At 61.5% G+C, this 26,988-nt stretch overlaps 3 protein-coding genes across 3 annotated transcripts; 1 reads left to right on the top strand and 2 right to left on the bottom strand.

Moving 5' to 3' along the window:
- Nucleotides 1-6,900: 6,900 nt before the first annotated feature.
- On the top strand, nt 6,901-12,451 carry R3HCC1L (R3H domain and coiled-coil containing 1 like). Its single transcript, XM_058810878.1, has 6 exons — nt 6,901-7,326; nt 11,072-11,247; nt 11,359-11,429; nt 11,543-11,638; nt 11,788-11,928; nt 12,087-12,451. Exons 1-6 carry the CDS (start codon nt 7,081-7,083, stop codon nt 12,140-12,142), a joined length of 786 nt encoding a protein of 261 aa, XP_058666861.1. The 5' UTR covers nt 6,901-7,080; the 3' UTR covers nt 12,143-12,451.
- A 1,786-nt stretch (nt 12,452-14,237) lies between these two features.
- LOXL4 (lysyl oxidase like 4) lies at nt 14,238-19,491 on the bottom strand. Its single transcript, XM_058810595.1, is given in 16 exon segments — nt 14,238-14,509; nt 14,633-14,744; nt 14,935-15,071; nt 15,162-15,277; nt 15,534-15,777; nt 15,903-16,065; nt 16,260-16,427; nt 16,738-16,892; nt 17,158-17,341; nt 17,468-17,684; nt 17,807-17,845; nt 18,361-18,572; nt 18,721-18,899; nt 19,042-19,343; nt 19,345-19,437; nt 19,439-19,491. Coding segments are annotated over 16 exon segments (2,445 nt in total). The 3' UTR covers nt 14,238-14,438.
- Nucleotides 19,492-22,270: 2,779 nt separating this feature from the next.
- Nucleotides 22,271-26,782, bottom strand: PYROXD2 (pyridine nucleotide-disulphide oxidoreductase domain 2). Its single transcript, XM_058810686.1, has 16 exons — nt 26,571-26,782; nt 26,134-26,153; nt 25,821-25,914; nt 25,674-25,747; nt 25,407-25,553; nt 25,110-25,263; nt 24,834-24,895; nt 24,626-24,723; nt 24,072-24,213; nt 23,845-23,979; nt 23,674-23,746; nt 23,411-23,567; nt 23,123-23,277; nt 22,898-23,004; nt 22,672-22,792; nt 22,271-22,569 (listed from the first exon to the last, which is right to left on the bottom strand). The coding sequence occupies exons 1-16, from the start codon at nt 26,731-26,733 to the stop codon at nt 22,499-22,501; spliced, it is 1,773 nt and encodes a 590-aa protein (XP_058666669.1). The 5' UTR covers nt 26,734-26,782; the 3' UTR covers nt 22,271-22,498.
- Nucleotides 26,783-26,988: the final 206 nt, after the last annotated feature.

Genomic DNA, 26,988 nt, shown 5'->3' with positions numbered 1-26,988 from the left:
ATTACTGCACCTAAGGAGGGATAAGGTGCTTGGCACAGCCCCATTCAGGGATGCTGTGTGCGATGCCTCGGTGGCACCTTGCCAGGGTGGCCCGTGACCGTTCCCCTGTCCCTCGGCAGCTTCAGTCCAGGGGGAGCTGCAGAAGCCGCTCCGGCTCCCGGCTGCCCGGTCCCGCACGAGCAGCAGCGTGCACGCCATGGGACATTCCCGGGTCACCTCCGGTACCCCCCCATGAAGCTGGCTGGGATACAGCCGGACGGAAACCGCATCGGAGAGCTTCGGCTCGGTAGCAAGGAGCTCCTGGAGCGGGGAGCGGGCAGAGACCCGCTGCCCATCGGCCAAACTAACCAGGGCGGCCGCACCGGCTTGCCCGAAGCCTTCGTAGCGCGGTGTCCCCACGTCTGCCCGCCCGGTCACAGCGAGCACCACGGCTCCCGCCTGCTGTGTGACCCACCATCCCAGCCACGGAGCCTCCTTCCTGCGGCTGCCGGCTGCTGCCGGGGTAGGACGGCCCGCCGCGGCACCGTGGCCGCCCGTGGTGCCGAGCAGAGAGCACGGTGCGTCCCGGCGGCGGCGGTACCGGCCCGTGTGCCCAGGGCCGCGGGAAGGAGCGGCGGCGGTACCGGCCCGTGTTCCCACAGCCGCGGGAAGCAGCGGCGTTTGCAGAGCAGTGAGGTAGGGCGCAGTGAGGTACCGGCCCGAGTGCCCGGGGCCTGGGGGAGGAGCGGCGGCGGTACCGGCCCGAGTGCCCGGGGCCTCGGGGAGGAGCGGCGGTACCGGCCCATGTGCCCGGGGCCGCGGGGAGGAGCGGCGGCGCGGCGAGGCGGGGCGGGGCGGGGCGGGCGCGGGGCCGCGCTGCCGGTGCCGCACTACAGGTCCCGGCGCTCCCCTCGGCGGGGCGGGCTCGGCGCGGCGGAAGCGGCAGCGCGGCGCGGAGCGACGGGGGACCTGGCGCGGCCACGGGTAACGGCGGCGGCCTGGCGGGCGGCCCGGCGCGGCCCAGCACGGCCCGGCACGGCGGGGCGCTCGGTACCGGGGCACAGCGGCCCGGGGTGCGCACCCTGGCCGCTCCCGGCGCTGCCCCGCTCTCCCTCACCCTGGTGTCCCAGCCCTGATCCTTATCCCCTGTCCCTTCCCTGTCCCCAGCCCTGCTCCCCTCGCCCTGTCCAAGCGCTGATCCCCGCCTGAAGCCCGCCCTCCCCAGTCCGCCGGTAGGCACCCCCGGGATGCCGGATAAGGGCACGCTGCAGAGCCCATAGCTCTCCCAGCACAGTCACAGGGCCGTGTGTCAGCCCTTGGGTGCAGGGGAGCTGCACGGGTTCCTGGGTGCGCCACTCTGCCGTGCCGTGTAAAACAGGTGTCTGCTGCTCACACGTGCTGGACCCTGCCTTTCATGGCTGCCTGCAGGCCTTGGCGTCCTCCTGTATCCTTCACATCACCTGTGGTTCTGTGTGCTGCCTGCTGTGGCCCATGGCACGATGCTGGTGACCAGATACACCTCTTGCACATTTTAGGGCGGCCATCCCAGTCACTTGCTTCCTGGTGTAAGTGCACTGAAGGGCCTTGCTTTTCAGGCTGCTCTTGCTCCCTGGGTAGCGACTTTGGGTTATTTCAACTTCATTTTCCCAGGCTAGGTCTTGCTTTGTTTCCTGCTTACATTTCTTGGATCCTTTCAACGGTGTCTTCTCCGTATGGTGTTTACAACAGCTCACTACTCAATATCATCTAATGACAATTCATTATTCAAGCAGAGGTTTGAGAGATGCTGTAAAACAAGACCCTGAAGTTCAGCTAAGTTGGCTCTTGCTTGCCTCACCAAAAAGCTTTGCCCAGTGATTCTTCTGAAATAGCTCTGGGCAAGCCAGTGTCCATCATTCATTGTGCAGGTATGCTGGCTCCTTTAACGGCCAGTTTTGTTCTGCACTGGGAATAGGAACAGGGTTTGTCCTGTTCTCAGCTCTGGTTGTGTTGTCCTTTCTTGCAGAGAAAATCAGTGCCTTGTTGGCTGTACCCATTGCTCAGGCCCTGGTTTCTCCTTGGCACTGTGTGTCAGCAGGTTAATAGGTTCATCTCTGCACTGGCCAGGCTGGCCAGGTGACTGTGTCTGTGTGGACATGCTGTTTTTGCTTTTGCTGCAGCTGTTTTTGCAAGGCCTCTGCCTCATTTGCATTTTTCTGTTTAAAAACAGTGATTTTTCCCTTTTGAGTCATCTTTATTTTTGAGACATCATTAATTTTCTCTCCCTCCTTGTTTATTAATAGACCTTTTCACTTTTGTGCTGATTCTGCCTGGTTATATTTGTAAAGTCCTTTGTATTCCCCTTAGCATTCTGGCTGTTAACTCCTTCTGCTGGTTTGTTGTCCCTTCCCTCTCCCATGCCCCCCTGCAGCTGTGAGGGGACACTATTGACTTTCAGATCATCTTCCTGTCTGGAATGTTCCCCTTCTCTTCTTCCAGGTATCTCCTAAGAGCATCTATTCCAGGTGTCTCCTAAGAGTATTGCAAGTGAAAGGCACGATTGAAATCTCAGTGCCTTTGATGCTTTTGCCACCTCCTCACACAGCCAGTGTTGTGTGGCTGCTGGAGAGCTCTTTCTCCCGGCAGCAGGGGACAGGACGCCTTGAAAAGCCACGGATGCAGCTCTTTGCTCCTTGAATGCTTTGCTTTGCCCTGTGCCTTTGTTCTGTCTCCACCAGGTATCCAGGTCCTTTCCTGGCCCTGTTGCTGCTGTTGAGCCAGGTGGCCTGGGCTGGAGCCCTGCTGAGAGCAGGAGAGGTGCAGGGCAGCCAAAACCTCTGACAGTCCTTGCCTGGGCTGCCAGGGGTGGTTGTGCAGTTGGTAAGTGTGCCATGGCACGTGCCTGGCATGGGATGAGTCCTGCAAGTGTGAGGTTCCCCAGTGGAGCTGTTTAGAATCTCCTTGTACCTGCCTTTTTATTAATCTTGTTATTGTAGTTATTTTTTTCCCCTTCAAAGAGCCCAATCTGCTGCAGGCTGTAAAGAGTGACATTGTGGTGTGCGAGCTGCATGCCAAGGCTGCGTGAGGCTCCCCCAAGGCTCCTGGTCCCCCACTGTTGCCATCCCTGTTCACTGCCAAGGCTTTAAGGTTATCTGCTCTATCGATGGGAATATGGATTGAGTGGAATTAGAAACCTCGAAGGCTAAAAATACAGCTGCCTGCCAGGAAATGCAGCAGCCTGCTGAGAGGGTGCTGTGTGGCACTGGGACTTCTCCAGGAGCTGCCATGTTCCACATGAGCACCACAGCCCAGCAGCATCCCTGCCTGTTCCCATGCTCTTGGCTGGCCTGCTCTTGTTTGTGGGGTCCTTCCCTTGACAGGACAGGGGGAGAAGTCAGGGAGAAGATGCTGCCCTGTGTGCTGCTGATGTTCGATAGAGGAGAAGCACAGGCTGGCACCTGAGCGGGCAGCTCGCTGAGACCTCACCAATGCATACCATGAGCACAGGCTCCCCATGAGCAGATTGTTGTGTTCCTGGGAGCAGTGTGAGAGGAGCCTGTGCCTTCAGGGAGCTCTGGCTGCCTCCTGGCTGATGATCCAGCACCCTCCTGGCCAGGCTGGGCTGTGTTGTGCTGGGCTGGTGGGCTTTACATGGCAGACAGCTGGGCAGCACTCCCATCACCGCTTTTGCCATGGTGTCATGGCCTTTCCCTGCTTGGTGCCAGAGTGCTGAGTTGTTTTGCTAGGCAGGTCCATGAAACAAGACAGCATCTGGGGCAGCTTTGGGGATGCACTGCTCATTGCTGCCTGTCTTTGTGGGGCAGGCTTGGTCCCAGACTCTGGAAGCGGTAGGGTTGCCCTGCCTAGTGTAGTGTGAATGAGACCCAAAGCCAGGGCCATTGCTCTGCCTCCCAGAGCATGAAATTAGTTGGTGCTGACCCGTGGCTGTGGCATTGATGAAGTGTTTGATAGGCTGGGGGCAGGGGCTGTGCTGCCCTGTGGGGAAAAAACAAAGCTCTGCAGCATCCCTGCCAGTGTGGTCATCTACCACCCTGCCGTGCCTCTTCCCAGGCTGCAGGAAGCAGCTCTTCCCCAGCAGTGTGTGGCAGGCAGAGGCAAAGCTGTGCAGGGAGAGGATGCTCCCAGCACCAGCCGTCTGGCTAATGCTGCACCATCTGCTTTGGAGGGTGAGGCAAGGTGAATGGCAGGTTTTTGAGGAGCCCATAAATCCTGTGTGCAAAGGCTCTTGGAGGTGACATGGGATCTGCATGGAGCAGTGCTTCTTCTGGTTGCTCCCGGTGCTGGGAATTGTCAGGAAGGAGAGCCTGGGGAGATCACTGACCCCCACAAGACCTTCAGCAATGAGCCATGGCCTGGGACTCTTGGGCTTGGCTGGGAGGAGTCCTTCATCAGAACATGCTTCAGTGCAGTTGGAAGCTATCTGTGGTTGGAAATGGTGGTGCCAGGGGGGCTTCCAGTGCCCCTCCCCTTTGGCACTCGGGCTGCCACTTGGTGAGAAAATGTATAATGCCTCAGTTTTGAAAAATGACTAATCCAGTCCTTGGAAGGTTTGTAGGATACATTCCTTTCTTGCGGTCGATAAAGATAAAGGGGATCGTTCTGCCAGCAAAATTAGTGTATCAAAGAGGGGGGGAAAAATGACAAGAACTACGGAGACAGAAAAATGGTTGGGGCAGCCCTGGGATGGTGCTCAGCATCACCACAGCACCTGTTCCTGCACCTCCTGTTCCTGCCCACCTTTGCAGCATGAGGTGCAGGCACAGGCACTGCGGTCGTGCTGGGGGTAGTGCCCTGCTGGGCTTTTCCAGTGGTTTCCAGAGAGCCAGAGAGACTCATCCGTCATGCCAAGGCAAAGGTCTGTCCATCCATCACAGAGGGGATGATGCTGTGTGGCGTGGGCAGCCCCAGCCACTTTCCAGCCGTGGTTGGCCTCCCCTCGCCTTGCTGGCACCGGTGCTGCTGTTGGTGCGGGGCCACGGGGAGCGTTCGCGCCTCGGTCAGGGGCTGTGTGCAGGGGAGCCTAATGCACCGGAGGTGCCTCGGAAATGAGAGCCTTGGATGGGTTCCTGGCCCTATTGATCTGCCGGCAGTTTATGCATCCTGACATTCATAATCTCGGTCGGCGCTGATGGTCCAGATTAATGGGCCCAGGGGCTGTCCATCCGTCACTTCACATTAATTACTGAAGAGGTGTTTTTCCAGTGATTTACCTGACAGCGGCCTGTGATGAATCCCCCTAAACGGAGTGGGCAATGATTAATCATGGGGCCCCAGCCCAGCCCCACTCTGCCTTCCCCTCAACCACAGTGCAGCCCCCCGCACCATCCGTCTCCATAAACCCTGTCTGATGCATATTTATGGGGCCGGGGGTCTGGCCGCTTGTGGTGTGCCTGCTTCTGCCAAAGATGATGAAAAATAAATCTCTGTTGGGATGGGGCAGCAGGTGAGCAGGGCTGCATCATGCCATGGTCCTGTACCAGGGTATCCCTGTGCCAGGGTTTGCTTTCTGTTGTTCTGTGGCTGCCTCAGGCTTCTCTGTGGTTTTTGATGGCTGAGTAGTGCGGGGTCTCGGTGTTCTGCTTCAGCTGCAGACACTGGTCCCTTGGGCTTGAGGGTCCCAGGTAGGAGCTGCTGGAGCTGGGCCAGTGGTTCTGTCAGGGTTTCCCTGCTTCCCCCAAGCCAAAGGCTGTAGGGCTGTGGGGTGCTCCAGGCCCCAAACCCTGTCTGCAGATACGCTGCTGTGGGGCTGTGTTGGGGCTGCACAGTCGATCACTGTGTGCCAGTTGCGGAGGAGCAGGGTGGGCGCTGGGACCCTGACCCAGTGACCTGGGCAGGGGTTCCCCCCGTGCTCTCAGCCTGGGGCTGCTGGGCCGCGGGCAGGACAGTGACGCTGTTCTCTCTTGCAGGCACGGTGGCACCATGCAGCAGGAGGCTGAGGGCGGCCGGGCGCGCCGCAGGAAGCCCGACATGGCGCTCTACGTGCCCAAAGCGCGGCGGGAGCGAGAGGCGCGAGCGGCAGGGGACGCGCGGGGGGCCGGGCACTGCCGCGAGCCCCAGAACCACCGGCTGCTGCAGGACCCGGCCGGCGGTGAGGGGCAGAGGCCGAGCCCCCGAGCCAGGACACAGGCAGGCAGGGCGGCGAGGAAGGAGAACAAGGTGGATGCCAGCCCAAAGGAGCTGCGGGCAGCCTCTGCCAGGCACAGCCATAGGACGAGAGGCAGCTGCCCTGTTGCACTGGAAAGCCTGGAGGCGTCACCCAGCGTGTGTGAGCCATGCCCAGATCCAGCTGTTGCTCAGCACAGGGGCAGGCAGGACAAAGCATCTCACGAGGAACCTGCAGAGCTCAGCCACAACCACAGGGTGATAAGGACTGAGCCTGACCCTCCATCCACACTGAATGCCCAGGCTGAGGCTGTGAAGGCTCCCCCTGAGCCTGGGGATGACCCCGCTAGCCCAACACCCGCTGCTAGCCCAACACTGGTTTGTCAGACAGGCCTGAGTAGCATGTCGGAGCACTTGGGGGACAGCACCCCAGATCCAGCTGAGAACCTCTCCCAAAGCCTGGGAGAGGCTGTCCTGCAATCAGCAGGGGTGGGCAGCCATGGCAGGGTGCCCCAGGTGGTGGGGGAGACAGTGGGTCCGAAAGCCTGCGAGGGGGAGAGGGAGGAGGGGAGGGAGGAGGGGAGGGATGAGCAGAGGTCTCTCCTGGCAGAGCAGAGCAAGGGTTGTGCCACTGGGGTGCCAGAGGCAGAGGAGACGTGGGGAGGCAGAGCTGAGGTTCCTGGGGAGAGCACCTTGCATGCACCAGGAGCCAGCTGTGAGCCTGTGTTCCTGGGGGACAGCATGGGCGATGTTCCAGTGCTCCCAGCGGGGAGCACCCCACAGCAGGGCATGGGCAGCCCATCCCAGCCTGCCATGGAGGAGAGCACTGCTGGTGCTGGGGGTCCCAGAGGGGAGGGTGACCGGGTGCCTGCTGTAGTGGAAGCAGGCAGCACTTGTGCCTGCACAGATAGCAGTGCTGGATCTGAGAGCAGCCCGTGGGAGGAAGCACCTCTGGAAAGCTGTGAGCCTCCAGTGCCCCTAGAGCAGCTGTGCCATGGCATGGAGAGGATCTCACCTGCATCCTGGGCCAAGGAGCTGGCAAAGCCAGATGAGGATGTGGGCTCGCTGCAGAAGCACCAGGAGGCTGAGAAAGAAGAGAGAGGTCTCCACAGCAGCTCCCCTACGGAAGGACAGAGCAGTGCCAGTGCTGAAACCCTGAGCCAGACCAGCCCAGGTGCTGAGGAGAGCTGGGATGTGCTGTTCAACGATGATGGGGACTGCCTGGACCCACGGCTGCTGGAGGAGGTATTCCCTGCTAGCCAGGGTTTGTGGGGGTTGGCAGGGTCGGTGGCTGGTGCCCGCTGGGATGAGGGGGATGTGTTCCTGTGTTCTCTGGGGTGAGTGCATGGGGTGGGTGGGCTGCACCCAGGGCATGGCCAGCCTAGCTGGCTGTGCTGCCTGCTCTTAGAGCCAGCCTTCCCCTGTGCTCCCAAAACACCTGGGATCTCCATGTTCCCATCTGTCCCATCCCATCCGGCATTGCTGGGGAAGGTTGGGGTGATTGCCCCTCTGTAGTACATAAAGTGTGCCCAGTAAAACCTGCTTAAATGTAAACTGCAACTGCACCCTCATGAAACCAGGGCTGGTGATAAAGAAACGGGCTGAGATGTATGGGATCCCATTGAAACAGCAACAGGATGTTTCCTCGAAACTATGGCTTCTTAATCAGCTGTGGCTCGTTGCCATTCCCTCCTGCACACATGCTGCTGAATTTACTACACTTGGCTGCTTGGTGCCAGGACCCACACCATTCACAAGGAAAGCTCAGTTCCTGCAGCAAGGCTGGATATCCCTTATTGCATTTTAAATAGTAGCGTCAAACTGGTAATTTTCCTGAAGAAACAAATAACATTGATATTGTTACATCCAGCGTCTGCCTACCCCTGGCTGGAAGCAGGGTGTGAGGTGATGGGTGCCTTGATAACAGCATGTATGAAGGGATCAGGTTAACTCAAGAGCACCTTACTGAGGGGCACAGATCCCACCTTGTCTGCAAGGCCTTGCTTGGGCTGATGTGTCCTCTTGGAGCCTGGCACAATGCTGAGACAGTGGGACACAGAGGGCTTGCATTTGGGGGATGTGGAAGGACATGGGGTATTCCCATCCTTGTGTGGCTGTGCTCCCCTGAGCCACTGTCCCTCGCCCTCCAGACTGGAGATTGTGGTGAGTGCTGGTGTGAGGAGGACAGCACTGATGTTCTGAGACAGCTGGTGCAGGTGGTACTGGCTTTCTGTGGGCTGGTGCCATGGGCATGGCTTTGTCCTCAGGGGAGGAAGATCAGGGAAGGTGCAACCACAGGATGCTGTGAGCAGGATTGTGCTGTGCAGTACAGGCTCTCACTCCAAGGACTATCTGTATTGGCTCCCCTATGCACAAGCTCTGAGACAAGTTTGAGCTTTCCAGGGAGCTTCCCAAAATCGGTGAGAAAGAACCTGAAATAGGGATTTATCAAAAGTTGCCATCTTTGTCCCCTGCAGATTCATGGCACCTCATGCTTCCTGAGCCCTCCTGAGCCCTCCGAGCTCCCAGCAGGTGGATGTAGCTGCCTGGGGAGTGCACAGGCTCTTGGGAGGATGGAGCTGTTGTTAATTAAAATAAAGAACAAGAAAATTAGTAATGTCTTCCTCAAAACCGAATCCTTATGCAATGCAGAGAGCTGGCAGAGAGCAAGATTTATGACGTTCTGTGCGGAGGAGAGATTTCTGATAGCGAATGGCTCTTTAATCTAGCAGGAAAAAAACACTGTAGTGAGCAGCATTGGCTGGTAGCTGAAACCAGACAAATTCAGAGCAGAAATCAGTTTGAACACAGAGTAATTAAGCACTGTGCCCGTTTCCTTGCGGGCTCTGTGGACTCTCCATCAGGCGGTGCAGCATGGCAGGGGCCGCAATGCGTGCGTGCTCAGGGCTGTGGTGTCAGTCAGCAGCCACAGACCCCCGACCTGCTCTGGCAGGAGTGTGTCTTCAGAGGGCAGCGAGATGTGATGGACAGGCATCATTTTCCCTGTCTTCTGTCTGTCCATCCATCAGTACTCATCCATCTGTACCCTCCCTAGGATGCCTGCCAGGACCGGGGACCACACTGGCTGCCGTGCCCCATGGCTGGGAGCTGCTGGCATGCTGTGTGCTGTGCTGGGCTGGGCAGTGCTGGCAGTGCTGAGCTGGCAGTGCTGGGCTGTGCTGGGCTGTGCTGTGCTGGGCAGTGCTGGCAGTGCTGGGCTGGCAGTGCTGGGCTGTGCTGGGCAGTGCTGGGCTGTGCTGTGCTGGGCAGTGCTGGGCTGTGCTGGGCTGGGCAGTGCTAGGCTGTGCTGGGCTGGGCAGTGCTGGGCTGTGCTGTGCTGGGCAGTGCTGGCAGTGCTGGGCTGGCAGTGCTGGGCTGTGCTGGGCTGGGCAGTGCTGGGGACCTGTTGAGCCGTGCTTGCCATGTGGCTGAGCCCTGCTGCCAGACGGCTCCTGTCCTTCCTGCCCTGCCACACTTGGTGATTTGTGAAGGTCAAGGGCTGCTCTGGCACTCTGTGCTCCTGCTCTCTAATCATCTCCCCGCTGCCTGGCACTCCCTGAGTGCTCTGCTCCCTCAAGCAGCACTGCAGGGCTGGAATGTTATCCTGCCAGGAATGGCTCCCTTGCTTCCCCGAGCAGGCGCAGGGTGCCTGATGAGTGTGCTGCCCTGCATGGGGGTGATGGCAGGGCAGGAGGCTCTGCTGGCAGTGCTGGCTCCTCCTGTGAGCTCCATAACTCAGCTCTACCCTCCGCCGGCATCCAGCCGCTATGGCAGCACCCCCTTACCTGCCGTGAATCCATCTTCCCCATAAAATTGTCGGAATGAGCACTTTTTATCGACTGAGCTGGCTGGGATTTATGGACTCTAACCTTGCAGTCGTGGTGTGCTCTGCTATGATCGCTTAGGGGATCAGGGTGGGAACCCATCTGAGTTATGTGCCCATTCCTTGGCATCACGCCAGCCCCACGCTCCGGGAGCTGTCAGTGCCTTTGAACTGCACCTGGCCTGGGGTCTCAGCTGAGGCAGGGCAGTGAATCCCCTTGGCCACTGGCATGGCGTGGTTTGGAAAGCAAGGGTTCAGCAAGGGATGCGGGGTGGCCCACTGGGCAGAAGAGGGTGCTGGGTGACCAGCTGGCACTGGCAGTGCTGCGGGACACAGGGAAACAGGGGCTGGATGCACCCTTGTGCTGTGGCAGCAGGAGGCTGCTGCCTGTGTTTTTAAATAAAGGCTGTAAAACGTGCATGGTAGAAAAGCTCTACAGCCATCATCTTTTAGCAGCCCCGCTGTGAGGTACTAAAGGAGCACAACCCATTTTATCAATAAGAATATTGAGAAGGGACTTGATTAACATTAGAAAGTGTTGTGATGGGGAGGAGACCAGGGACTGAGGGTTCTTTAATCCAATGGAGAGGCAGAACAAGAACTGCCAGCTGGAAAGTGAAGTCAGACAAATTCAAATGAGAAATAAAACATAAATTTCTAGGTGCACAGGTGATTAACCAACAGAACTTGCTCCTCAGTGGAGCACTGTCTTTTTCATCTTGGCATCTGGGCTGCTGATAGGCTGCTCCAGTGCATGTGCTGCAGCCAGGGCGTGCTGAGCCTGGTGCTTCCATGTAGCATAGAGACATCAATTTTTCCTCCTGGCATTACTATCCTGCTCCTTGTTTTTCCCCTAAGGTATTTCAGGTCATCACATTCCTGTGGAAGGGGGGTGTGTTTGGAGTTGCATGTTCTGTTTCATCCCTGCCATTCCTACCATGTCCCTGACCTGGCCACTGAGCGTGGCAAGTGAAGGGATGCTGGTAATGAGAAAAGCAAGTACATGGTTGGTAACTCCTAATTCTCAAAGCCATGAATCCGTCTGCAGTGCTGGGGTGGGTGCAGGGTCCTGGACAACTTTCTGGGGAGAACTTGCCACGGGTTGGGAACTGCTGTGAGGCAGGTGGGCATGGGTTGCTCAGTGCTGTGCCTCTCCTGCTGCTGCAGCTCTCAGGGGGTGAGAAGCACCAGGAGAGCCAGCAGTCACCCCGTTTCAACTACTATCGGGCGGAGCCTGCTGCTCCAGACATCAGCGATGACGAGCTGCCCCACGTCATCGAGATCTATGACTTCCCCGCGGATTTCCGCACCGAGGATCTCATGCGTGTCTTCTGCAGCTATCAGTGAGTCTGCCAGCTCTCTGTCCCTGGTGCTGGGGTTCCCTGCCTGGGCTCTGCTCCACATGGCTGCCCATCAGGTGCCCATGCCTTGCTGACCTTCCCTCTCTTTGGCAGGAAAAAAGGCTTTGATATTAAATGGGTGGATGATACGCACGCCCTGGGCATCTTCTCCAGCCCCATAACAGGTACTGCTCCTGGTTCAGCTGGGGATGGGCAGAGAGGAGGCATCCCTCTCCCACAGCAAGATGCTGGGCGTGGGGCTGCCCCTGCACGTGGACATGCTGCTCTCTTCCTGCAGCACGCGATGCCCTCAGCACCAAGCACCTGATGGTGAAGACGCGCCCACTGTCCCACGGCACCCGCGCCTCTAAAGCCAAAGCCAGGGCATTTGCTGGTGAGTGGTGCTGCCCTGTGCCAGCTTGTGCCATCCTGCTTGTGCTGCAACATCATCCTGATAACTGGGGAGGGTTGGGGCAGCCAGCACGGCTCTACAGCTGCCCTGTCCCTCACAGAATGCCCCACTAATGTCCCCCATCTTCACAGAGTACCTGCAGCCAGCCAAGGAGCGCCCTGAAACATCAGCTGTCCTGGCCCGGCGGCTGGTGATTGGTGCCCTGGGGGTACGGAGCAAGCAGACACCAGCCCAGCGAGATGCAGAGCGGAGGAAGCTGCAAGAGGCTCAAGGTGAGTTTGGAGGGGCTGCAGTACAGGGGGGCCTTCCTCTTGAGTGCTCTGTCTCACAGGGTGCTGGGTGAGAGGGGGCTGCAGCAGGGTGGGCTCCAGCCACGTCCACAGGGAGGTGGGGTGGTAGGGGTGTGGCATTGACCCCCTTGTCTCTGCAGAGAGGAAGCGCCTGGAGAACAAGCAGCGGGAGGATGCCTGGGAGGGCCGGGACTGAGCCAGGAGGCTGCACTTTGAGCCCATGTCCCTCTCTGCAGGCAGGCAGAGCACTCTGCGTCTCAGAGCTGGGACACGTTCTGCACTGTGTCCAAAAGCACTGGGCTGCTTCACCGAGAGGGCTGAGCAGCGTGAGGGCTGGTTGGTGCTGTGGGGATGCTGTTGCTGTCAGGCAGCACTGCCCACCCTGCCCAGGGCAGAACCCCCGAGGCTGCCAGCCACAGCAGGAGCAGCAGCAGGATGCAGGGAGCTCAGTAGAGAGCATGGGGGGCTGTGTGGGGTGGCCCTGGCCACCTGGAAGGGCCTTGTGATTGAGAGTTTCTGTCCTTTATTTTGCTAATAAATGCCATTTATTTTATTTGCTTGCCTGGGTGGTGGCTCCCCGTTCCCTTCATACTGGGGCAGGGTGTGCGTGCCGGGGGCAGCTGCGCATGGTCCGCGGGCTGTGGGGATGTCCACCCCTCCCAGGTGCTGCTGGGTGTCCCCTGCGGCTGTGGGGGATGTGCAGGCAGGAGGGGTGGGGCAGGACGGCAGGCAGGAATGTGCTGGCAGCAGCCCTGTTTACTTCCGCGGAGCAGCTGCAGCCCTGAACAGCGGGGCCCTTGTCAGAGCATGGGCAGGGCCGTGTTCCCGGCCCCACATGGGGCTCTGATGTGGCCGTGCTGCCAGCCATGGCAGCCTGGGGGCTTCCTGCCCTGCCCCCGGGTGGAGGCTGGCACCTGGGACCTGCCTTTGGCTCTGCTCTGCATCATCTCTCAGCACCTGAAAAACTGCTCTGTGTGCCCCAGCACTCCCACCCTGTAGCTCTGCAGACTCTGAGGTTGTGGGGCCTTCCATGGGAGGTGAGGATGGGGATGATGCTTCTCTACCACCACTACTAGCAGTTTGCATGCTTTTGGTTGCTGAAGTGCTCATGTGGCTGCCCCGTGTCCCCTGGCTGTCCCCCAGCTTGGCAGCAGCGGGGCTGGTCATGACCCCGTGGCGGTGGCTGCCTGCCCCTGCGCCATCCGGCGGCGCTGCCAGCTGGGAGCCATCTCGGCTGCCGTTCCCGGATGCTCGTGGCTTGGCCGGTGGAAATTCCAGGCAGCAGAGCTGCTCTCATGTGGAAAACATCTTCCCGGCCATGCGGCATCCCTCAAAGCCCCAGCCTGGCCGGGTGAGCCTCCACCAGCACGTGCCTTGCCACGGTCTCTGGCCTCGGGCCCCTCCAGTGCATCCCTGTGCTCCCAGCAGCGGCTCCACGTGCAGGGACCATCACGTGTGGGTGCAGCCTGACTTGTCCTGGGCCGAGGTGGGTGCTGGCAGCCCCCCACCCTGGGCTGGTGCCTGCCAGCGAGGCAGGAATGGACACAGGTGTGCTAGGAGAGGGGCGGCACTGCCCCGTGGCTGGCAAGCTGGGGAACAGACAGTACAGAGTGTGTTGGTGACATTCCCTTTTATTTCTTGTTGTAAGAAAAAAGATAGAAACCATGGGAGGTAAGAAACAGAAAGCAAGGGCACAGTGTTCCCTGTGTCCCCACACTGTGTCTTTGAAGGACAGAGTGGCCCTACCACAGCTCCCATGTGTGGAAAGCTGCCAGGACAGCCTGGGAAAGCCCAGCATGTCAGCTGCATACACTGTGGCTGCTGGGCTGGCTGCCAGCCCATGCTGCCACAGAGCTGGCTGGGTCTTTGCATGCACAGGGTTAGCCAGTTCAGGGCCATGGGGACCACTAATGGCAAGCCAGAGCTGCTTGATGCCAGCCACGTGCAGACAGCCCAGGAGTTGGTGGCCCTGGGTAGCACAGAGGGAACACTGCCTAGCTGGGGACACATTGCCTAGACCAAGTTGTTCCCAGCTGGGGATTGGCTTCATGATCCTAATAGGAAAGAGTGCAGGGGAAGGAGGAGGTGATGGTAGGATTGATAAAGGAGTAGCCCCTCTTCCACAGCACAGCACCCTGCTCCCAACTCACAGAACCTTTATTGAAGACAGGACTGGTGCATGGGTGGCTGGGGACTGTCCTGAGTCTCCTGGAGCATGGGGGGCTGGGCAGGCTGAGGTAGTTGTCCTGGGGGCCCTGGGGCTGTGGAGGTGAGGCCTGCTGCAGTACTGGGGCCACTCTTTCCAATCCTGCTGGCAGCATAGGCACCCCCAGGCACTCCCCGCCAGCCCTGGCGCTCATCTCCCTCCTCTGCAGCAGCATCAATAAATACACAAGTCTGCAAGTCCCTGAGCTCAGTCGGGTGCTGCCAGGGCACAGGGGCCGGGCTGCAGGAGTCGGACTCTCCCGTGGGACCACGCCAATGGCAGGGGTTCACACGAGGTTGTTGGCCAGGCGCTCCCGTCTCTCCATGTCGCTCACCACATTGGCACCGTAGGCATCACCTGGGGAGAGCCATGTTGTGGGGTAGGTGTGCATGTGGGGGCACAAGGAACCTGTGGCACCCCCAACCTCATCACTTCCCTCACCCTGCCTGCCACAGCCCCTAAGCTCCCGTCCCTCCTTACTTGTGTGGCAGCCATGCATCCAGACACGCTGCCCATCATACTTGCACTGGCACCTCATCACGTTGTTGGAGAAGTCTGACTCAGCCACCTCATGCTTGGGGTTCACAACCACCTGGGGAGGGCAAGAGGCAGGGCTGGGAGCAACTCTGCTGTGCCCTGGCCAGGCAGGGCTGTGGCATGCACAGCATGGTACAGAGCAGCACCCTGATGAGCAGGGTGAGGGATGCTGTTGTGCTCATGGAAGGGACTCTCCAGCCCTGAGATCTGGTAGCTTGGTGTCCCGCACCCCTCCATCCCCATACCTGGAAGGTGTAGCTGCCTGGTGGCACATCGGTGATGTCGATCCACTGGCAGTCGATGTCATGGCGGTAGGTGTCCCAGCACCCCACACTCACCCCCTGCTCACCAAAGTTGGCACAGGCAAAGCGTCGCTGAAGACCTGCAGCAAGGAGGGAGGTGAGGGAGGCACAGACAGAGCCCCTTTGGGGAGCAGAACTGGGCCTCTGTCAGCTCTGCAGCTGGCACCTACCTTCGGGGCAGTTGGTGTCTTCCAGGCAAAAGCTGGCCTTGTGTCCCTCGGCCACCTTGGAGCCATTGAGCGTCAGCAGGTCATAGTGGGTGAAGACCTCGATGCTGTGGAAGTGTCTGTGGGGACAGGGGCTCAGCACAGGACCAGCGCCCAGCCAGGGAGCACGTGGCTGTCCCAGGCAACCCTGGCAGAACTTCCGGCAGGGCAGCACCCAGGGACTCAGCAAATTACAGCCCTGAAGCCAAATAAAGCCGTAATGACAGTGCTGGCTCAGACGCTGTCAATTACCCTGGGTGGGACGGGTGCCACCATGCCCTGCCAGGCCCAAGGACAGGGCAGCTCCCTGCCAGCCCCTGCCTATGGGACACTCACCGGTGGCACTGGTGCCAAGTCCAGGCATGACGCCCCATCCTCGGTCGGAAATCGGCTCTTCCCAGGTTGTGGATCTGGGAGGAGAAGCGCAGAAGGCGGCGGTGGCCGTAGGGCCACTGCATGTTGTCAGCAGAGCGGGAGAGGCAGCGCTCCTCATGGGCACAGTACAGCAGCCCCAGGGGTCTGTCCTCCAGGTAGGCTGTCTCCTGCACCAGCTGGGCATTCATCACCAGGTCTGGGGCATCTGGCACGGAGGGGATCAGCAGGGATTGAGAAGATGGTCCCCACCCTGCACAGCACTCCCTACCCTCCTACAGGAGAAGAGGGGTGCCCCCTCCCAGCAGTACCCCCTGGGCTCCTGCTACTCACGGGCAGTGCAGGTGACCCCGGCTGAGAAGCGTCCCCCGCCGCTGGGGCAGTGGACAGGGCCGTGGCGCTGGCACTGCTGGAGGGCCAGCTCGGTGCCCGCACAGCGCACGCCGCTCATCACAACCTGGCTGGCACCGGGGCTGCCTGCCCAGTACCACGTCTCCTGCACAGAGGAGGAGCACAGTGCTTGGACCAGTCCTTGCAGCCCTTGCCAACTCCCACCTGCCTCCCCTCCTGCCCTAAAACTGCCACCATCGTCCCCACTGTCCCATCCCAGAGCCCCTGGCCACACCATGCCCACGCTGTCCATCCTGCAGGACCCCTGCAGTTCTGGCCCCAGGCTGGTACCCCACTCACCTGGAGGGCATGGCTGGCAAAGCCCAGCCCCAGCTGCCTGCAGACCACCATGGCCTCGTTCAGGCCCCACTGTGCCCCACACACTGCACCCCACTGCAGCTGCCCCTGCACTGGCACCAGCACTTCCACCACACCTTCCTCGGGGTTGCGGCCCCCGGCCAGCCGCACCTGTTGGCAGAGAGGGGCAGAACTGGAATGTGGCACAGATCCCAGCTCTCCCACTCCACACTGCAATGGGACCAGCAGCCCTGCACATCCAGCTGAACATCTGCCTCATCTTCCTCCTTTCATCCCTAAAGACCAATTTGCCACCAGATCACCCTGCAGAGCCCCATCAGGACACTGCTCTGTGTCCTCCCATCCCCTGGGTCACTCCAGGGCTGCTCTGAGCACCCACACTGGGCATAGAGCTTGGGGAGCAGGGACTGTGCAATGGGGCTGGGGTGAAACAGGCCCTGGGAAGGAGGCAGGGACTCACCTGGCTCTTGAAGTCCATGAAGGGCATGTGGCAGCGGACGGCAGCGTCGGCCTCGTGCCGGCACCCATTCTGCTCAGCATCCTGGAAGCGACACTCGCCCAGGGAGTGCTCATGGCCAGTGCACTGCACATTGCTCATATGGATGGGCCCCAGACCTAAAGCACAGGAAGGGTCAGTGCTCCCTGCTCCATGACCATCCTGAAGCAGCACCCTCATCCTCCTTCCCCCGGTCTGGGCATTCTTTATAGGAATGGGGCTGCCCATGGCAGGAGCAGACAGGGTAGCCTCATCCTAGGACAGGCTGGAGCTACGTGAACATCCCAGGATTCTCCAGCAGGACACCTCAAACCAGTTGATTTCCCCATCGTACCCCTCCAAGCCCAGAGGTTTCCCAAGCCCACGCTGTAACACCTGCCTCACCTTGTCCCATCTGGGCTCCCACCAGGGCCTGCTTTGCCGTCCCATAGCCCAGCTGCCGGCACACCACACTGGCTGCAGCCAGGTCCCACTGCTTGTCACACACGGTGCCCCACTGCCCGTGGCGCAGCACCTCCACCCGGCCCTCGCCAGCGTGGGTGCCCGCTCGCAGCCGCACCGGGAGCACCTGGGCACAGAGAGCAGCCAGTCAGCAACCCCAGGGCACAGCCAGCCCCCCCTCAAGTGCAAACGGGGTGGCTGAATGCTGCTCAGCCCTGGGACTCTGAGGGTGTGGAACTCTGCAAGGGCTCACCTTTCCTGGTGCGGTCTTGTTCTTGCCTTTGCCCGTGCCCTTCTGGAAGGCAGGGCCAGGGAGGCAGCTGACGATGGCGTGCATGCCTTGGGGGCAGGCGTGCTGGCGGGGGGCTGGTGGGGCCATCTGCACAGGGCAGCGGGCCAGGTGGGGCTCTGAGCCCTGACACCGCACCCTGTGCACCCAGAAGCTGTTCTTCTGGCTGAGGGTCTTCAGGCTGCCAAGGGAGAGGAGCAGGGCCAGGGTCAGCTCAGGTGCCAGAGACTCTCTCCCACCCAATGCTCATGCTGGGCACCCATTCAAGTTGCCCTGCCCACCATGCACAGTGCTGAGTCCTACCTGGAGTTGGGGTCCTTCAGCTTCTTGTTCCAGAGCTTTCTGTGGGTGTACAGAGCCAGGAGATGAGGGAGCATGCTGACACTGCCCAACTCTGAACCCCCTGCCCCAACATTTCTGCCCTCCCTGGCAGGAGATGGAGACCCCAGGGTATGTCATATTCTCTCCCCACTGGCAATTACTGTGCCAAACCCGTCTGTACCATGAGTCCCAGCGGGACTGTGCGACTCCTGGCACCCGCAGGGGCTCATTATAGGCTGTATTTATAGTTCCAGGCTGAGACAGGGTGGGAGGGACCAAGGGACACTTGTCTTTCCTCTCCTTTGTCCCACACTTTGCCAGCCATGATGGTGACCATTCCCAAAGACTTCTGGATGCTGTGAGCCCAACTCTGACCCTTGTCAAAGGCCCAAGAAGGGGATCCATACCTGCCATACCAGCACCTTGCACACCCACCCATGTGTGCAGCCCTTCTCTGACCACTCCTCTATCTCTTGTCCCCAGTGTGCCCCCCCCCCCCCGTGCCCAGGAGCAGCATGTGTCTCCCTCATCCCTACCGGTAGAAGCTGGTGTTGACGTGCTTCTCGCGGGGGAAGCCCAGCATCCCGCACACCACACGGCTGTTGTTCCTGGTCCAGTTGGCATCACACACCTGCCTCCAGCGCCCATTGTGCTTCACCTCCACAGCACCCTCCATCACTGGCATGCTCAGCTTGGCCCGTGCCAGGATGGGCTTGAGCCGCACCTCCTCCAGGGCTTGTCCCAACACCTGCCACAGTGGGCATGGCGTGGGCCTGGGGCTCCAGCATCGAGGGTAGAGCACTCAGAAAAGGGCAGGGCAAGGGTTGGTGGGACCTGCTCCAGTCGCCCTGGTGTACCCTGCTGGCCACAGGCACATGCCACGGGCCCCCACTCACCTCTCCCAGGTGACCAGTGGCGGTGGCCTGAGGGGAGTTGCCAGGCAGGCGCTGTCCTGAGCACACCACACCAGCATCCTCGCCATGGTGGCAGTCACTGATGCCCCAGCCATTGTGGGCACACTCTGCCAGGGAGCCTTCACTGCCCCCACATCGCACGTTGTCCAGCCAGATGGGGCCTGGGGACACAGCATCACAGCCCCATGCAATGTGTCCCGCCAGCTCTCTGCACCCACGGCCCTGTGGGGAGGCTCCCACAGCCAGCGGGAAGCACACTGCCCTCGTCGGGACCCCTACCCCCATTCCCCATCTGCCCCGTACCTTCCCCTTGGCCGTAGGTGGCGCTGTGGGTCCAGGTGATGGCTGCGGTGTAACCCAGCTGCCGGCAGGCCACCGTGGCCGCATGGAAGTCGAAGCCATCGTCGCACACGGTGCCCCAGCGGCCCTGGTACAGCACCTCCAGCCGGCCCTCTCCAGCTGGGCCCCGGGGTCCCCCCAGCCGCAGCTGCACCGGGGCCGGCTCCTGCCTGCTGGGGGCCACCCAGCACAGCACCAGCACCAGCAGGACGTGACTTGAGCCAGCTGGCATCACCATCATCGTTCTGTGAGTGGATGCCTGGGGACAGACCAACAGTGAGTCCTTGGGGACCATGGCAGAGTGGGGGTGCAGCTGCAGCCCCCCCTGTGCCCCAGGAGCTGGGCAATGCGGAGGGATATCACGCCTTCTTGCACGGCGGTGACATCCCTGTCCCTGTGCTCTGGGGGATGCATGGGCTGGTCCCTGACACATGCACAGCATACCCCAGCCCTATCCCCTTCACCAGGTCAGCCAGCTCTGACACAGCCCTCTCGGGCACTGACAGCCACGGGCAGACCCACAAACATTGCCCTGTGCTCTTGTTGCTTCCTGTCTGCCCCATGTTTTGGGACATGGGTGAGGGCCCCACAGAGCCCCCTTTCATCCTCCACCTGGATTCTCTACTGAACACCAGGATTCCTCTCTATCTTGCACTCAGCCCGGTCCCCGTTGCCTCACCTCTTCCCCTACATCCTCATTCAGAGCACTGGTGGGATTGCTGACCCCCCTCCAGGTACCCAGACCGACCCTCCCGGGGCCACCTCTGGCACTCACCCTGGCAAGGGATGGTGGTGCCGGAGCGGCAGCGGTGCGGGGCAGGCGGTGGCGAGGGACACGGTGGTGGCGCTGGCAGCAGTGGATCCCGCAGCTCCTGCCTCCCGCTGGGCACCGCCTGCAGCCGCTTTTATGGTGCGGCGGGGTGGGCCGACCCGAGGGGGCCCCCCGCCCCCCGCCCTGGTCTGGAGCCCAGCCCTGCTCCCTGCCCACCCCCGGCCCTACTCTGCCTCACCGCACACGGGGGCAAACCCGTTCCTGTCCCAAAGCCCGTCCTGTCCCCAGCCGGGAGGATCTGAGCTGTCCCGGACAGTCCCTGCCCGCCGTGAGGCTGCGCCTCCCCCGAGTCCAGATTCCCTCGGTCAGGGATGCTCCCCTCGCGGGGCTGAACCGCAGCCAGGCACAGCACGCACTTTCCTGGGATGACGAGCGGCTGTGCCGGGGACATTCCCTGCAGCTTCCCACCAACGCACTGGTTCGAGTGGGTGCACGGGCACAGGAGGTGCTGCAGTGGGGCCGGGACTTGGGGACACAGGGACCACGGCAGGGTATGGGATGGTACCGAGAGCCGGAGAGCAGCTCTCCCAGGGCTTGGGGCATCATCACCTGTGCCATCCATAAAGCAGGCTGGCTGTGAGGGTCCTGAGGCTCAGCCCCGCTCCGTGGGACGTGGGGACCGGTGATGCCCCCCGCCCCCTGCCCGACTTGCCCCGGGAGCAACCTCCGGCTTGGGGGGCCGCCAGTCCCCGGGGCACCCCGCTGCCCACACGCCCGCCGTGGGATGGGGATAAACAGGAAACCCAGTGCCCCGGCCGTGCCCAGGGACCGGCCAGGAATGTGCCGGTGGCCACCGGACTGTTTGTTTGGAGTCAAAGCAGCCGGATCCTGCCGGGAGGAGCCAGGATCAACACGGCCGGGAATAGCCCGTGAGCTCATCGCCACGTCTCGCAAGGAGCCCCAGCACCTCTGGGTGTGCAGGGATGCACGACTCTGGGTCCCCCTCGCAGGGCACTCTCATCCCAGCCTCTGCCTTGGCCGGGATCGGGGCAATGCCCTGAAGCTGCGATGTGAATCGCTGGCCAGCCCCAGAATGGAGGCCACGGAAAGCCCTGGGGAAGGGCAGGGTTGGGGCCAGCAGTGGAGCCCGTGACTCATTCGTCTCGACGTTTTGGAGATCAATTGCTTAAGTGTGAAGCCAGGAGCCTCCCCCGAGCTCCTCCCCCGGCAGATGCTGGCAGGGATGCGGGCAGGCGGGCGCTGGGTCCCGCTCCCAGCTCTGCCTCTGCTCCGGGGACAGCAAGAACAGAGAGGTGCGGGGAAGGGCAGGGCAGGGCTCTGCCTCTGCTCAGGGGACAGCAAGAACAGAGAGCTGCGGGGGCTGGTGGGCTCTGCCCCTCTGGGACCTGCCAGCTCTTCTCGCAGCTCTACGGACACTGTGTCCTGCCGCTCGTGTGACCGTGCTGGGCTGGAGGTGTCCCCTTTGCCCTGAGGTGTCAGCCAATGCCCCTCGTCTCCCTGGGGGCTCACAGGGTGCCAGCACCTGCAATCCCGGGCAGCGGCAGCAGCTAAAAATACACGGCCGGCAGCAGGGCAGCCCCTGCGCGGGAAGCTGTGGGCGGCGGGCGGGCGTGCGGGGCTATTCTCAGCGGGCTGCGGGACTATTCCTGGCCGGTCAATATTGATTCAGCCAGCTCAGGTGCAGCAGCTCACCCTGGCAGCACCGTATTTAGGGCCCGGCAGGAGGCGAGGCGGGCGGCTGAATCGGGAGCATTGTCTGGCGGAGGAAGAGGGCAGGGAGAGGATGTGAGCTCTGTAATCTGCAGCCAGCGGCTCCCGGCTGCAGCCCGGGCGAGGGGCACACCCGGGCCTGCTGCGGCTGAGGAGCGGCCAGCACGGAACATCTGCCCTGGGGACGCGGGGACGCGGGGACGGGGCCAGGACACGTGCAGCGGCTTCCGTCGGGAATAGGAGCATGTGTGAGGCACGAGGGGCAGCTGCAGCCCCGGCTCCTGCGGTTTCTGAGCCGCTGGGCACGTGTCTGCTGTACACACAGCCACCAACAGCCGCGGACTGGGGACAGCTGGGGACTCCAGGCACCAAAGCAGCATCCAGGCAGCTCCCTGCTTGTTCTAAGGACTTAGGATGGTCTGGACCTGCCCGGAGCTGGGGAACTCAGTACAACCAGTCCTGCACGCACCTGAGTCTGCATCAATGAGCAGAGAAGAGGGTGAGGGGCTGTTTGTCCCTGTTCACTACTCTGAAATGTGCCTGTGCTCTCTGGCAGCTCCCCAAGGCTGCATTACCAGCAAGTGTGGATAGTGCAGTAGGAGCTGCATGAGTTGCTCAAAAAACACAGTGAGAGTGCTCATGACAGAGCCCAGGCCAGGGTTTATTTCCATGGGCACAGGCAGGGGCTGAGTGAGGCTTGCCATGGTCATGCAGGGTCCAGGAGCCACTGGGGCAAGGCTGGGTTGTGTCAGGCTGGGAGCACAGGGGACCCTGCCAGCCTACATCCAGCTCTCAGGAGATGCTGCTGCCCTGAGGTGCTGGGGAAGCAAGTTGTGGATGGGCAGGGCTCTGCATGGCACCAGTAGGGCATGCTGCTGTCACAACCCTGTGTTGGTGAAGTCAGTTTCACCAATTTCATCAGAGGTGCCTGAAATCCTTGATAGCCACCTGGGCAGCATTGCGTCCTGCTGCTCCCATCACTCCTCCTCCTGCAAGAGAGGAGAAATGGGGAATGCTGCTGCACCTCTTCCACATGGCACTTTCTTCCTTCTGCAGGCCTCCATGAAGGTCCTGCTGCCAGCTCTGCTCACCAGGGTGGGCTCCACTTCCACACAGGTACAGGCCAGGAATTGGGGACCGGTAGCCAGAGTAGGATGGTACTGGCCGGGCAAAGTACAGCTGGTCCAGAGACATCCCTCCATGGAAGATGTTCTGCCAACAGAGCTCTGTGTGAGCTAGCTGTGTCTGGCCCAGGCCCGTGTGACCACTAGCACTGGCACCAGAGCGATGCTCAGAGCTGACACTCATGGTACCCACTCCACCGGGCAGCCCAAAGATCCTCTCCAGGTCTGGTGGCGTCAGGATGTCCCTGCCAATGACAGATGCCTTGAACCCTGGGGCATAGTCTTCGATGCAGTCAAACACTAGAGAAAGATGAAGGGACTCCTGCTGGGCAGCCCGGGGGATGTGGTAGCAAACTCCTGTGCAGCCCAGGGCAGCTCTGCCCATGGGTGTTACTGGCTCTGTGTGTGCATCACGTACCTGTGTCTGCGTATGCATTTCTGGCCTGCTCGTCCCAGCACCGCCCGCCCGCCAGCACGGACGGGGTGTACTGTGTGAACAGGGACACGACGTGGCAGCCTGGAGGGGCCAGCCCTGGGTCCAGCACTGAGGGAATGCAGAGCTCGATCATGGGCCTGGGGGAGCAGTAGACCAGCTGGACAGGCAGAGGGGCACCCAGCCATGCCATACCTCCCTCCCCAGCATTCACAGCCATGGCTGTCCTGGCCCTTCCCCAGTGCACCAAGGTGTGCCAGTACAGGCTCCTACCTGCTGGAGGGGTGCCCCTGGGCAGCCTCAGTGAATGCCTGGTGCAGGAGCTGGGTGCCCTCGCAGTTGAGGTGTATGGAGCACTGGTGGTGGGGCAGGGCCTGGCCATCGTGGGCATTGGGGGCAGCCAGGAAGCTGGGCAGCCGATCCACCGCCACTGGGCATGGGATGGGGAGATGAAGTGGGGTGCAGCCTCTTGCTGAGCCTGGCACCAGTGTTCCTCCAGCAGGGATGGCAGCTGAAGCATCCCTGCTGGTACCTACCATTGATCTTGGTGACAGGGGAGCGTGTGTCAAGCTGTCGGATCCGCTGGACAAAGTCCTTGGGCAGCTGCTCCTAGGGTGGGATACACCATGCAGAGGGTGGCTGTGAGAGGCAGTGGGAATGGGCTATTCCAACAGGCCAAGCCCCCCCCAGCCCCACGCACTCCATACCTGAGGAATGAGTTCCAGAAAGGTGATTTGGGGGGAGGCATTGGACAGCACCAGTTTGCTCCTCACCTCTGTCCCATCCTGCAGCACGACACCCCGCGCCTCCCCGGCCCTGCCCAGCAGCACGTGGCACACTGCCTGGGCACGGGTAGGGGACAGGACTTTACCAAGAGCATCCCTGCTGCCTGAGGGCATGGCCAAGCAGCTCCCCTCTCCCAGACACCCCGTACCTTGTCAGCAAAGATGTGGGCTCCCCGGGCAGTGGCTGCCTGGGCGATGGCGTAGGACAGGGCTCCCATTCCGCCTGCCACGTAGCCCCAGGCCCCGCGCCGTCCCTCCAGCTCACCCATGACATGGTGCAACAGCACATACCTGAGGTAGTAGGACCTTGGATTAGCTGCTGGCTGAGGGGATGGATCTGTCCCCTGCATGGGTAGTGAGGATGGTGCCACAGCCCCCACAGTCCCCCCATGGGACCATGCCACCTCATGGGATGTAAACTCAGTTACAGGGAGGATGCACCAGCCAGGACTCAGCCCAGCCTGGGGACAGAGGTGCCCAAACAGTGAAGGGATAGGTGGGGGCCACTCAGGAGAGCCACTGGCAGGGCTGGGGGCAGCCCCTTGCCCAGCACCAAGCCCTGAGGCACCCTGGCAAAGTTGAGCAGGCAGTGGGAGGGAGAGGCAGGGGGCAGGGCACAGGGTACTGGTGCAGCAGAGCCAAGCACAGAGCACGGCAAGGGGGGACAGTGCAGGCATGAGCCCCGGGGGGAAGGATCCCTCACCCACTGCCAGGGGTGTGTGGGCTGGCCATGGCTCCAATCACAGCATCAGTAGCCAGAGTTGCCTTCAGGGGTTCTGACTCAAACCAGTGATCCAGGATCTGGCCCAGGAGAAAGAGAGCATGCCAGGCTTGGGGTGGGGAGCTGCTGCAGCATCCTGGCAGGCAGGAGAGGCAGAGGGTGTTTCCACACCAGCACTGCCAGCACGCACCTTGGAGATGGGAGCTGTGAGCACCTCGTAATAGTGGGGCAGCTGCCGCCCCAGTGCCAGCCCTGGGGGTGGAGAGGTGGTGTGAGACCTGCATGGCTGTGCCAGGGCTGGATACTGGTGCCCAGCTGGCTTTGGAGGTCACTCAGCGGCACCAAGGTGAGCAAGCCTACCAGAGCCTGCCAGCCCACACTGGGCTCCTGAGGAGGCTCTGCACTGCCCATCCCAGGTGCTGGCAAACACCCCTTGCTGCCAAGGTCCCTGGCATCCCAGATGTACCTGCCTGCAGCAAGGGCTTCAGGGTTTGCAGGTTCCTGAGCTGCTGGGGCAGGGAACCCTTTCCCAGGGCAGCTGTATCCACTGGAGGGGCATCCAGCAGTGGGTCAAGGGCCAACACCATGCGCCCCATGAACGCCTCATACTCAGGATAGACCTGGAAGGGGACAGAGGGTGGACAGCAAGGGCTGCACCATTGTGGGTGCAATGGATACCCCACTCAGGAGCATCTCTGCCACTCCAGGGGCAGGGCAGCCCCTTGTGGGTTTTGCTGTGCCAGGGGCACGCCCCTGCTGGTACCTGGGCATCCTTCTGGGAGAACTGAGCAATCTGCTGCTGAGTCTGGGCCATGTCATGTCCCAGCAGAAGGGAGCGAGGAGGGCTCCTGTCCTCCAGCAGTGGGGTGAAGGAGTAGGGGTCCCTTGGGAGCACCCTCAGACCGTGCCGCTGCAAGACAGGGATGTCCCCACTGCAGGAGCCACCCTGCAGGGACAGCCTGGCAGCAGAGTCCCCCTTGCTTGCACGCTGGGAGTTGCCAGCAGCCCAGCAAAGGATGGGTGCCAGTACCTGCAGCTCCAGATCAGCATAGATTTGTGGTCGCAGCAGGCTGAGCAGATACGATGCCCGGGAGAACTTGAACCCTGGAACATGTGGGGTGGTGGGGAATGTCCACCAGCAGGGCTGGCCAGGGGGACAAGGGGCACGCAGTGGTACCTGGCACGATCTCCTCAGTGACGGCGGCGCCGCCCAGCACGTGGCGCCTCTCCAGCACAGCCGTGCGCAGCCCTGCCCGCTGCAGGTAGGCAGCCTGTGGGGAGCACGGGGCACACTGCCATCCCTCCAGCCGGGATTGCCACTGCCAACAGGAGGCCCCTCCTGCACATAGTGCCCCCCTCACTAGGGAGGGCCTGTGGGAGCCCCAGCCCCATGGACACCAAAGCCCTCCCTTGCTCTCAGCGCAGACCCTTCCCAGTCCCTGCTGTCCCTGAGGATGGAGGAGAGGCAGCACGCCACTCTAGGTACTCACTGCCACCAGCCCGTTGTGTCCTGCAAGAAGAGAGGGAGATGAGCAGAGTCCAGTGTTGGTGATGGGCCTGCAGCACAGGGCACCCTGCCGTGCCTGGGTCATGGGGCTGTCACAGCCACCCCAATAACAGGCTCTAGACACAGGGATTCAGGTGACAAGGAGAATCCTCCCCCAGCCCTACACCCCTGGCCCTAATGGTGCAGCAGAGGGGGACAGAATCACTCAAGGCAGATGTTCCTACAGTGCTCTGATGCTGGGGGGCTGCAATTTGTGCCAGACCCCTGTGTGGTCCCAGGCATGAGGAGCAGTCTGGGGGTTTGCAATACGTCCAGCACGACTGCGGTCCCCACCGAGCTGCTCCTTTGCTATCTGCCCTGGGGGGTGGGCAGATGTGGGTCCCCGCCCGCAGCCCGGCTCTCGCTCCCTGGCTCTGTTACCTGCCCCGATCACCACCGCATCGTATTCCTGCTGCAGCTGGGCCGCGGCCCCGGCATGGGCCAGACGCGCTCCTGGCGGCCGCAGGCACAGACGCCAGCCCTGCGGCCAGCGGGAGGGGCAGCGCGGACCGAGCGTTCCCCGGAGCGCGCAGCGCCCGGCCATGGCCGCTCTGTCCGGCTTTGCTCTGTCCGCCTGGACTTTGCTTCCACGGCGGAACTTTTCCCAGGGCTTCCGGGCACGGGGAGGGACGGGGGGCCAGGCGGGGAACGCCTTGAGGAGGCGGGGAGGCTGCTCAGGACAGGGGCTCCCGCCGCTGCTGCTGCCCCAGCGAGGGGCGGACCCGGCACAGCTCAGCTGCGGGCTTGCAGCGGGGCCGGAGACGAGCCCAGGGCTGAGAAGGGGCCACATCCTGCCTGG

Source organism: Ammospiza caudacuta, chromosome 9 (genome assembly GCF_027887145.1).
Source record: "Ammospiza caudacuta isolate bAmmCau1 chromosome 9, bAmmCau1.pri, whole genome shotgun sequence".
Classification (NCBI taxonomy): domain Eukaryota; kingdom Metazoa; phylum Chordata; class Aves; order Passeriformes; family Passerellidae; genus Ammospiza; species Ammospiza caudacuta.
The sequence above is the reverse complement of the archived record's forward strand: the minus strand, read 5'-3'. Positions and strand labels throughout refer to the sequence as shown.

Coding starts and splice junctions, on each gene's coding strand:
- R3HCC1L (XM_058810878.1), top strand. CDS start 7,081: ATGGAGAGGATCTCACCTGCATCCTGGGCCAAGGAGCTGGCAAAGCCA. Junction 11,248..11,358: donor CGTGTCTTCTGCAGCTATCA/GTGAGTCTGCCA, acceptor TCTCTTTGGCAG/GAAAAAAGGCTTTGATATTA. Junction 11,929..12,086: donor GAAGCTGCAAGAGGCTCAAG/GTGAGTTTGGAG, acceptor TTGTCTCTGCAG/AGAGGAAGCGCCTGGAGAAC.
- PYROXD2 (XM_058810686.1), bottom strand. CDS start 26,733: ATGGCCGGGCGCTGCGCGCTCCGGGGAACGCTCGGTCCGCGCTGCCCC. Junction 25,264..25,406: donor TCTCCCAGAAGGATGCCCAG/GTACCAGCAGGG, acceptor GTCCCCTTCCAG/GTCTATCCTGAGTATGAGGC. Junction 24,214..24,625: donor CCACACACCCCTGGCAGTGG/GTGAGGGATCCT, acceptor CTACTACCTCAG/GTATGTGCTGTTGCACCATG.